This window comes from Vidua macroura, chromosome 1 (assembly GCF_024509145.1).
Source record: "Vidua macroura isolate BioBank_ID:100142 chromosome 1, ASM2450914v1, whole genome shotgun sequence".
NCBI lineage: Eukaryota > Metazoa > Chordata > Aves > Passeriformes > Viduidae > Vidua > Vidua macroura.
The window spans coordinates 112503509-112514410 of NC_071571.1; the positions used below are offsets into that span (position 1 = coordinate 112503509).

General features: G+C 40.6%; 1 protein-coding gene across 1 annotated transcript in view; it reads right to left on the minus strand.

Annotated features, from left to right (window-relative positions):
• Positions 1 to 9962, minus strand: part of PRKDC (protein kinase, DNA-activated, catalytic subunit) — an 81491-nt gene extending 71529 nt beyond the window's left edge. The window contains exons 1-12 of the mRNA XM_053986773.1: positions 9821 to 9962; positions 9311 to 9387; positions 9128 to 9220; positions 8230 to 8304; positions 6864 to 6972; positions 5609 to 5721; positions 4817 to 4916; positions 4227 to 4282; positions 4106 to 4136; positions 2963 to 3120; positions 2600 to 2746; positions 324 to 488 (exon numbers count right to left, since the gene is read on the minus strand). Of these exons, the coding sequence (XP_053842748.1) occupies positions 324 to 488; positions 2600 to 2746; positions 2963 to 3120; positions 4106 to 4136; positions 4227 to 4282; positions 4817 to 4916; positions 5609 to 5721; positions 6864 to 6972; positions 8230 to 8304; positions 9128 to 9220; positions 9311 to 9387; positions 9821 to 9962 (1266 nt within the window). The remainder of the gene's footprint in view (positions 1 to 323; positions 489 to 2599; positions 2747 to 2962; positions 3121 to 4105; positions 4137 to 4226; positions 4283 to 4816; positions 4917 to 5608; positions 5722 to 6863; positions 6973 to 8229; positions 8305 to 9127; positions 9221 to 9310; positions 9388 to 9820) is intronic.
• Between the last annotated feature and the right edge of the window lie 940 nt (positions 9963 to 10902).

The window sequence follows — 10902 nt, forward strand, 5'->3', positions numbered from 1 at the left end:
AGCAAAGTGGTATAAACACAGAGGGGTTATGGCTACGTCCAAACAAAGAAAATAAAATAAATAAAACATATTCACATTTGCCTATAATGGTTTTCATTTCAATGCACTGTAGCATTTTATTAGCATATTCAGTGCATTTTCTTTATTCAAATAAAATCCATTACAGCATTCTCCTGATATTCTTCCCATCCCCTAGGGGCTAGGTGTCATTACATTTCAGTTAAATAAACACCTTTTACCATAGGTAGGTTCACAGCTATTACCGCCTCACACATCTGCAACTCCATTAAAGAATTGGGTGGTACTTTAAATACTCCACTTACTGTATCTATATGGAATATCACACTTGCAATGGACTGGAGGAAACTTGGTAGCTGATACAGATGGTCATCTATTGTTTCTGCTTCTGTGAGGAACATTTGCTTGCAACGCTGAAGGAGCTCCACATACATGTTATCCACATCCTCAGGATGTATAGCTTTACAGGGCTTAAAGAGAGAAAATCAAACCTGGTTTGGCAATTTTGTAGAGATGAGCAAATAAATGCACGCTGTATCCCTAAAACCCAGCCACGTCTTCATGGAACCACAACAGGAATAATTGAAGCTTTTCCAGAAACTCAATATACCAGAAAAAAACAACTTCAAGTACTCACTACATGTATGAGAAACACAGTACCTGACATGGAGTATAGTAATAGTTCACTAAAGCAGTGTATTTTACTGTAAAAGTACTTGAACTTTCAGTGAAATGAATTTATATTCAGAGTGAAAAACATGGGAGTTTGTCTGTAAATATCTTGATTATTGCATTACGGATGCTTAGATTCACTTATATTTTTAATTAGCTGCATTAAAGTAGTAAGTGGCTTACCTTAATGTAGCTTAACTGATTATCACTGACAGATTACTACTATTAAACACTTAACCAAGCAGTCCAAATTCTGAACTTTTATTTTTATAGGTCTTGTACAAACGGAACCTATAAAGACTATTACTAAACTAATGAACAAGTGGAAAGTATCCCAAAGAGTAACAGAGGGTTTGCAAGAAAGCTTAAAAATTTCTACAGAATGATTTGTAAATCACAGCATGAACTAGGTCAAAAAACAAGTCTTTGTGGACAGGAACCAGGTCAAAGGCAAAAAGTGTGGTAGGGAACTGACCATGGCAAAGAATGGACTGATTTACGTAACAGTGAAACATGGCTGTTAGCCTAAAGGTTGAAAAGTCTAAAGTCAGCCTAAAGTCTGTCTAAAAACATGCTGACAAAATTAAGACTATCCATTTATCACTTGCAGAACTTCAAGTAATATTTTAAGATTATTTTAGCAATTAAAGAAATATTCTGCCTTGAAACTGAACCAAGCATGAACACAAGTTCAGTGCTACAGTGCTACAACTTGCAACAGCACCAAGACTCTACTTCCTCACAACCCAGTATCTGATGTTTGGCCAAGATTTAACTTAAACACAGTAACAAGTATTAATATGTCTTAACATATTAGATATTTATAGGTGCTGGAGCATTAAATTTGTTAAAATTTGCAGTATTATCCTTTCTCTATATTTACATTATGCAATTTTAAATTCTTGCATTCCATAGTAGATGTTTTTAATGGGGTTCTTTCAACTCCGTAATCTGAAATACTTCATTTTTTCTGGAACCAATACCTTGAACTCAATTCCTTTCTACCTCATATCACAGAAGAGGAAGACTAGGTTGGAACAAAGCACATAGAAAATTCTATAAACAGATGCACTGTACTCTAAAGGTAGCAAAAAGAGGACTCAGCTAATATCCAGCTATTCTATTGCCATTCCTAAACTTCTCTAAATAATCTTTGAGATCATTTTACCTCATTTTTGCTTTGAGAGACAAAAAAAAAAAAAAAACAGTCTAGAATTTATTATATAAAAGTTGTGGTACCACCATCAAGCACAGAGGCTGCAAATACATAAATACCACCCTTTCTTTATTGAACTTGATTGTTATATTCCCATTTTAATTGACTGCTGACAGAAACTGGAAGTTGCTCCTAATGGTGCTACCTGAGAAACACACCTGCCATCCATATTGGTATGTAAGCATGGCTTTGTTTGTTGTTTCTTGTTGTATTTTACTTTGTGGTTGTTTCACAAGTCACCTCCTACTGTCCTGCAGTCAGCAGTGCCTTTTAGCTGCTTGAATGAGCTCTGTAAGAATCTCTGAACTACTTTCGGAGTGAAGCCTGGATTCTACCATTTAAATGCAGAGAGAGTAAGAAGGTATTGCCTATACTTAAGCAGTTAAGTACATCCTGAAGTTTTGTGACAGCTGTATATGAAGCTCCTGTTTTTCCACTTCAGAACTTGTGCACAAGGAGTAATGACAACTACAACCCAATGATGCAAGAACTCCCACTAGATTCAGTATATGTTTGAAAATTTTCATCCAAAAGGTATTTTACAGTGTAATTAATTAAGTCCAACACTTAGTGCAGAATCAGGAGCATTCCATTAAAAGAGCTGTGTAAAATTGTAAAATGCATGGTATAGGAGTCCTAGCTTTACATGCTTTCAGTAAGCTCCTTCACCAGAATAACCTGCTTTGCACATACTGATGCAAAAAGCCCATATCCACGAATGGCGATGGACAACTCTTTGCTGCTCGAATCCATCCTCCTGATGGTTCCATAGAACTGCTCCATGAAGAACTGCAACTTGCTCTTGTGTAGCTCTGCATCCTTAGCCACCATTAAAGAAATCTGTGAAACAGATGCAAACATTCCAGCATTTCACAAAAAGTGACAGTAAGTCTTAGAAGATACCTAGCTTGTAATACAGAGCACTAAAAAATAAACTAAATAATTATTCATTAAATAGATTCATTGAACTTCCAAGCACCCCACTTAAAATATCCCCACTATTTCAAGAAATTTAATTTTGTTTTAGACTTGGAGATCCCAGTGAAGTTACCACACCTGCTTAAGGAATGAATCCAGTGCAGAATAACTGGCTTTCTTCAGCTCCTGATGCGTGTGGCCACACCATTTGCACATCACTTCATAGAGGGACACATAGTTGTCCAGGAGCAACGCTCCAAACTGAGCCGAGTGCCAGCTGAACAACTGTAACCCAGCTGCAATTAAAAAATTATTCTCATTAAAAACCAGACTTGCATTACATTTTACACAACCAGCCCAGACATTAGGACTTTAGGTAGGCAGACTTCATGACTGAAGGATATAAAATGCATTCCTCCAGCCTTTACAGATACTCTACAGTATCAGTACCCAACCATTAAGAACTTAAGCATAAAAACAACCTTCCAAAATCCTCTTTTTAAATGTACACCACTATGGAGCACACAGCTATGTTCTGATATAATTTATGTTACTATTGAAAAGGAAAGGGACTTCAATAGTTATAAATAAAAATACTTGATTCCACAATTCAGAAGGATCTGCTTTCTGTTGTCAGGACACATGCACAAGTCCCCCCCCACCCCCCACCAAACTGTAAGGCAGACAAATAATGAATTCATATTATATGTCATTTCAGTATTGCAAATATAAACATAAATGAAAATTCAAGATCTTTAATGAATTAACTGGGGAGAGGACAGACTACCTTTAAAGAGGCTTTTACCCCTCACAGTTACCATAGGCCTAATACTCAAACCTTTTTGCAATTTCTTTATAAGCCACTCACATTTCACAGGCCAATTTCTAATCTTCCAATTTTTCCACCCATTCTTTTTCTCCTTCTTCCAGTGAAATTTCTCTCCTTATTTTAACTCAATCCAGTGTCACACCTTTTTTCTCCTAATTGGCTACACTCCTCTTATTTCTACCATTTCTTTCTCACATCACAGTTTTGTACTACTCCAGAGGGGCAAATGGCATCAAGTATAATGCTGCTATTCATAAGCTGATTAGACCTTGACTAGTTTAACCAAATACATGTTAAACTCTATATTCCAATTTGAAGTACAGCAGTTTTCTCCCTGGCCAGCTTAGAAGATTGAAGACTAGAGACATCTGAACACATCCAGTAAAGAATAAACAATTCCAGACAAAAGACAGTATCCATCTCAGCATGAATGGAAATAGTTTACATCTTACCTAGAGGTACTGCATATCGCTTCTGATCAACCTGTAATAAAAGAAAAGGTTTGTCACTGTGATTTACTCTTCACCAGAGCTAATTTGTTTATGCAGAACAATTAACACACAGTAGACTTACCTGTGGGTTGATTGCCTTCATTGCAAAATCAAAAATCTCCTTTGCCGTCTGAGGATCTGTGAAACAATCCAACAGTGAGTATTTCACTACTGACATACAGGAGGCAGGGTAAAGATTAAGATATTTTTATCAATGCTTGGTATGAAGCAGTGATATTGGAAATCTCATTTTACGAGACAGAGACTTTTTTTTCCTGAAATACTCTTAAATTTGAAAAAAAATTGTACATCTATATTAGCTGATTTTTCTGAATATCCGTTTAAGCAGACTATTAAGAGAAACACATCTCCGTACAAACTGCATTCCAGCTTCAATGTGGCTCTCACAGCTGCCCAATGTGTGGTCAGAAAATAGCACTTCAAAGATTTACATACAGAAAAACGCTGATGAAGCCACTCCACACAAAGACAGATTACAAGGACTGTGTGAGTGTGTATTTTGCATATACCATCTACTAACAGGGAAATTTTAATTGTGAGTTTACACACAGAAATGATGCTACTTTTAGGTTGTGTAATAATTAAATGTACAAGTGTCTGTAAAATGGTATTAAAATGTGTCACTGCCTTTCTCATAGAAAGAGAACGTACCTTCATCCACAGACTTGGTGAAGTTGTACATGAGTGCAACCAGTCCCCTCAGACATCCTGCTACAAGAGGTAGCTTGGGTCCCCTTGTAGCAGATGTCATCTGAAAAGAATAAAATACCCTCAAGCTAAGATAAATTTACACCAAGGCTTTCCAGTTCCTAGAAGTGTAAATAAATAACTTACTTCAACTTAACAGTCATATCAGAACCCAACTCTATGAAAAGACTTCACAGAAATATCTTAACTCCTAAGTGTCACATCATTTGGAGGGAAGCATGAGAGATCATTTGAAAAGCATGAAATGTTCCACCTAGACCAACCGTAACAAAATTTAGATAAAATACACTAGTGTCTTAAAAGTACTTTAAAATTCAGAATATATGCACAAGAATATATGAAAGTCAGCAGAAATGTAATGTTTACATGCAAGAACTTTCCAGCCAGTACAGAACAAATCAGAATCTACCAGTGCATGATAAGGTAACATTTTTTGGGGAATGATCATCACACACCATCTTTTCACACAGTGAATTAGTTAATTTGTTGTTGTTGATGGCCTTGAATTTTCACTTAGAAAGCATCTCAGAGCCAGAGAACACAACTTAAACAGTCTTTCAGGAAGAATTTATGATTGTCCAGCTAGATCTCTCCAAATTGTACTAGCTACAGTAGTATGCCAACAGCCAGTGCTATACACTTCAAGGGACAAAAAAAACCACACCCAAAAACAAAGCAATGCAAAAAGAAAACCAAAGTAAAAAACTAAACAATGAAAAGAAATTCCAACCGTACCTGTGTTCTAAGCTCTCTCAAATAAGCTCGGAATAGTTTTTCAGAGTTGTTAATCATGTCACTAGGCTGGACTTCTCCCAAAACTCCCAAAAGCTCATAAATCTTTTCCAATACTAGAAAGTAATTTTTAACATTATTTAATCTTAATCACTGAAATCATTGCTTTCAGCATTTCCAGCACAATTCCTATTAACTTGCAACCATAAGAAAATCATGCCTAACAGTATAACTGCTGATTAAAGTGTGGAGCAAACCTCTTTATATATATACACACACACATATATATATGTAGCTATATCCTACAATGTGAGATGCATCCTCCTCTCACATCAGTAAGTTAGACACATTTACTATTTTTGAACAGGGCTCAGAAAACTAATTTAAAGGCCACATACACTGAGGAAGCACTTGTTAAGACCAACAGCTAGCAGAAGTTTCTAGGCTTGAATTCAGACTGAAGGATTCTATGCAAGCACAAATTGTATGAGACTTGTAAAGCCAAGATTTCAGCAGTATCTAGCCATATGATCAAACTGCAGCTCATACTAATATGCCATAAATAATATAATCAGGCAAGGTAGAACTGATGAGCTTATATTAAGAGGTGACCAATGCAGGAACTATCACACTAAAATTGCAGCTTTGAGGACAACACTAGCCAGGTTTAGAATAAGATTATAAAGAGCTTTAGAATCATAGAATTGCTTAAGTTGGAACAGACTTTTAAGATCATCAAGTTCAATCATTAACCCAACACTGCCAGGTCTCATCACTGAAACATGTCCCCAGGTGCCACAGCTACACATCTCCTATACATGTTCAGCAACAGTGATTCCAACACTTCCCTGGAAGCCTGTTCCAATGACTGACAATCCTTTCTGTGAAGAAATTGTTCCTAATATTCAATCTAAAGCTCCCCTGGTGCAACTTGAAATCATTTCCTCATGTCCTGTGACTTGTTACCTGGGAGACCAACCCCCACCTGGCTACAGCCTCCTTTCAGGTGGCTGTAGAGAGCAGTAATGTCTTCCCTGCGCCTCCTCTTCTCCAGGCTAAACATGCCCAGCTCCCTCAGCTGCTCCTCACAGGACTTGCACTCCAAACCCTTCCCCAGCTCTCCTGCCCTTTTCTGGACTTGTTCCAATCCCTCAAAGTCCTTCTTGCATTGAGGGGCCCAGAACTGAACACAAGATTCAAGGTGCAGCCTCACCAGTGCTGAGTATAGGTGGACAACTGAAGAAAAACCAAGGCCTACCTGTATCAGGAATTCTACTTTTTGCAGCAAGCTCCTCATAAAATTTATTAAATATCTCTCTAACTTTCATTTCTTCCATCAGACAGGAACGTTGTAAACTGTGAAGCAACTAAGAGGGATTAAAAAAAAAAAAAAAAGGATCAATACCCCAATATTACTTGGTCTAAATAAAAACACAGTTCATACATGTAAGTTCAGCTTAAGTAAGCAAATATGCTACTCAGTGAAAGAGATCTAAGGTGACTTGTCCTAGTAAGAGTAATGGCATGCAACCTACTTTAACTATAAACTACATTCCTATATATGCATAAATAGAGAATTTACAACTCTTAATTTATAGCATACATATTACATATACATCATCTATGGGAAACCTATACAATATAATTTTTATATAAGTACATATAAACTCCACAGGCATAGCAAGTCTGCAGTAGCTTTTATCATACTGTATTTCCCTCCCTGCTAGTATAAAGCCAATGCAATTCACAGAATTGACTCAGAGTAATTCAGAAGGGAGTTTTGTTTCTCATGAACAAACCTAAGTAGGCACAGAAGCATTTACAAAAGAAAGGCCTAAATGCATTCAAAGGAACTACTGTCTCACACAGCAACTAAATTTCTGGGAAAAAAAGTCCTCCTCCTCTACACTTTCCAAATACTTTATCTTATATTGCAATAGCATATATAATACATAGTATTTTAAAGAAAGAATGCAACTTAATGGCAAAATTCCTCCTTAAATAAACACAACAAACAGAGAGAGAGATCTGCAACTGTCCCCAAAACAATTGTGTCCTGCTCTAACAGATGAAGGAATGATGCACCCACATTAAAGCAACCTGCTAGAGGATATTGAAGACAATCTCTCATTAAAACTTTTTTTTTTTAACATCTAAATATTAGCTATCACTCTTCCATCGCTACCTCAGACTACAACTTCCTTGAAAGAGGAAGAGGCGGGGCAGACACTGATCTCTTGTCTTTGGTGACCAGTGACAGGACTCAAGGGAATGGCCTGAAGCTGTGACAGGGGAAGTTTAAGTTGGTTATCAGAAAACAGTTCTCCACCCAAAGGGTGGTTGGGCACTGCAATAGGCTCCCCAGGGAAGTGGTCACAGCAGCACACCTGACAACAGTTCAGGAAATGTTTGGACAATGCTCTCAGGCATGTGGTGTGACTTTTGGGGATGGTGCTGTGCAGGGCCAGAGCTGGACTCAAGGATCCTTGTGGATCCCTTCCATGTCAGCTTATTCTGCAACTCTGTGATACAGATTTTCTGCATGATACAGTATAACTAGAGTAATACAGCAGATTTGTTACTTCTTTTCTAGAAACAAGAGAGATTTATAAAATGCATTTTACCTTAATCAGAAGTTCCAGCGCTGAGATTTTACATTTTGCTGCTCTCTCTTTTGTATAGACACTAAGACATGTTTGCTACATAGAAAATTAAGATAACAATACTTGTAAGTAAAGATGGAAATAAAGATAACATAGTGTTCTACCTCTTTAAAGTATCTGCTCCTTACAAGCTTAAGTTTTTTAAAAAGACTAAAATAATATCTACTCCTGGAAACGGCTTCACTGACCATACTGCAGCACTGTCTGACATAATAACAAACCCCAACTCTAGCAAAGAAATTGCAGTTCCTGCAGTAAAATTCACACAGAGCAGATTTTCTACCTCAGTACTATCAGTACTTACAATAAGCAGCTACTAATTTACAATCAGAAACTTCAGTGGTGCAGTCAAGCATTTCTATGAAAAGCAATGTAGATGTTCAGCCATCCAGATTCCAGTGACCTCAGGTATTGTAGTTACCACCAATTTATGCATACATTGCAAAAGTAACAACTTCTCAGGTGAATTTTTTTTAATGGTAATTAAAATTATCCCTATAGAAGCATTTAAAATTTTATATTTAAATAGCAACTTTAGTTTGTATAAATTAGAAGCTACAACTACTATTTCCAATGAAAATAACTGATTTTCAGAACCAATACCTACTAAATTCTATAAAGAAAAGTTAATAAAATTAAGTCTACAGCTGGACAAACAATTCCACACTACTCTGTGGTATGAATTACAGTTTACGTAAAAAAAATTAAAATTATTTCAGCTCCAACAAGAAGACTAGAGATGGGCAAGGCTGACTGGGACGGGTGAAGTACAGCTAGAAATGTTATGACATGACACTCACCTGACTAGTTTAAACTATCTGGCAAAAACACTTCTAGGAAAGAATTTTCCTTTACCTACCTTAATATTACAGGCATAAGGATGAATTTTGTCACCAACTTTTTCCATAAAGACAGAAAGAAACTTCAATGCTTCTTCCCTGCAATCTCGAAACTGAAAAGTTAAAAAACAATTTTTTTGAAATGTGTCACATGTTGCTCATACAGCACTACCGAAACACTGCTTTAAAGTTTGCCAACTCACCTCCTCGATGGTGAGAGATCTGTGGATAAAGACGAGTAAGCCATGATCCTGGGAAAACACCAGGGACAGGTGCAGCGCTGCAGGGAGGCAAGGAACCATCAGCCCATCCCCTGCTGCAAAAGCGTGACCTGACGCCTTGGGCACGACTGACGCTTGTCCCCAGAAAAAACACAACAAAGTGCGAGTGCTGCTGAGCTCCCCCATGGCCTTGGGGCCCGGGCCCGAGCCTGTGCCCTCGCACCGGAGCCTGGCCCTGCTCAGGGCCGCGGAAAGCCAGCCTAGGGGCAGCTCAGCACGGAGGGGCCCGCACCGCAGTGCTTTTACCCCGGTGGATGGTTATCTGGGGCAAGATCTCCCCTCCCTCGGAATCCCCAGTGACACAGAGCGGGCAGCGCGGCACGGAGGCAGCCGCCCCGCAGAAGCACCGGCCCGGTGCGTGTGTCCCGCCGCCACCGAGCCCTCCCCGGGCCCCGCTCAGCTCCCCCGCCGGGCCCGGGCCCGCGGGCGCACCCTGCTCGCCGCTGGTCAGGCTGGCCACGCAGGTCTCGGCCAGGCTGCGGAGCAGGCTGTATCCGTGCAGGGCGCCGCCGCCGGCATCGCCGGGCTGCAGGCAGCGGTGCAGCTGGAGCAGGCACTGCTGCACCCCAGCCATGCTGCCCCGGCCCCCCCGGAGCAGGGCGAGGAAGAGGGCGGGAAGGGCCCGCCTCCCGCCGCATCCAAGGCCAGCCGGGGGGACGCGGGCTGCTGAGCTCGGGGAGAAGAGCTCCGCCAGACCATTCCCAGCGGAATAAGAGCCGGCGGCAGGGAAGAACGTTTCGGGCGCTTTTATGGCTCTCGTCTCAAGATGGGCTCAGGACACGCACACACAGAATGACAGAACGGATCAGCTTGGAGGGGACCACAGTGGGCCATCTGCTCCAACCTCCCTGCTCAAGCAGATACACGGCACAGGGTTGCATCCATTCGGTATCTCCAGTAACAGAGATTCCGCACCCTCTCTGGGCCAACTGTCCCAGTGCTCGGTCACTGCACAGTAAAGTTCTTCCTCACATTTAGCTGGAACTTCCTGTGCATCAGTTTCTGCCCATTGCCTCTTGTTCTATTGCTTGGCACCACCGAGAAGAGCCTGGCCCCATCCTCTTGGCACCTTCGCTATAAATACTGACAGACATTGACGAGGTCCCCTCTCTGTCGTCTCTTCTCGAGACTGTACAGGCCCAGCTCTCTCAGCCTTTCCTCATCAGAGAGATGCTCCAGTCCCTTAATCATCTTTATTTGCCTTCGCTGGACTCGCTCTAGGAGCTCCAGGTCTGTGTTGTACCTAGGAGCCCAGAACTGGACAGTATTGCTGGATGGAGTAGTGGTTCCCCCCCTCTTCAGAGAATGGGCTGCTCCAACCTCCCCACGCCCGCCTACAGCCCTGGCTTTGCCGCGAAATTCGGTAAGGTGCGGGCGGCTCCACGCTAGGTTGCGGGGGGGGGAAGGCGATGTGCCATTACTGGGGGCAGCCTCTGTCTGTATCACAAGTAGTAACCGGCATTATAGTTCTTTCTCTGTTGTAGCAGGCCGAGCGGGGAGCGACCCTCACTTCG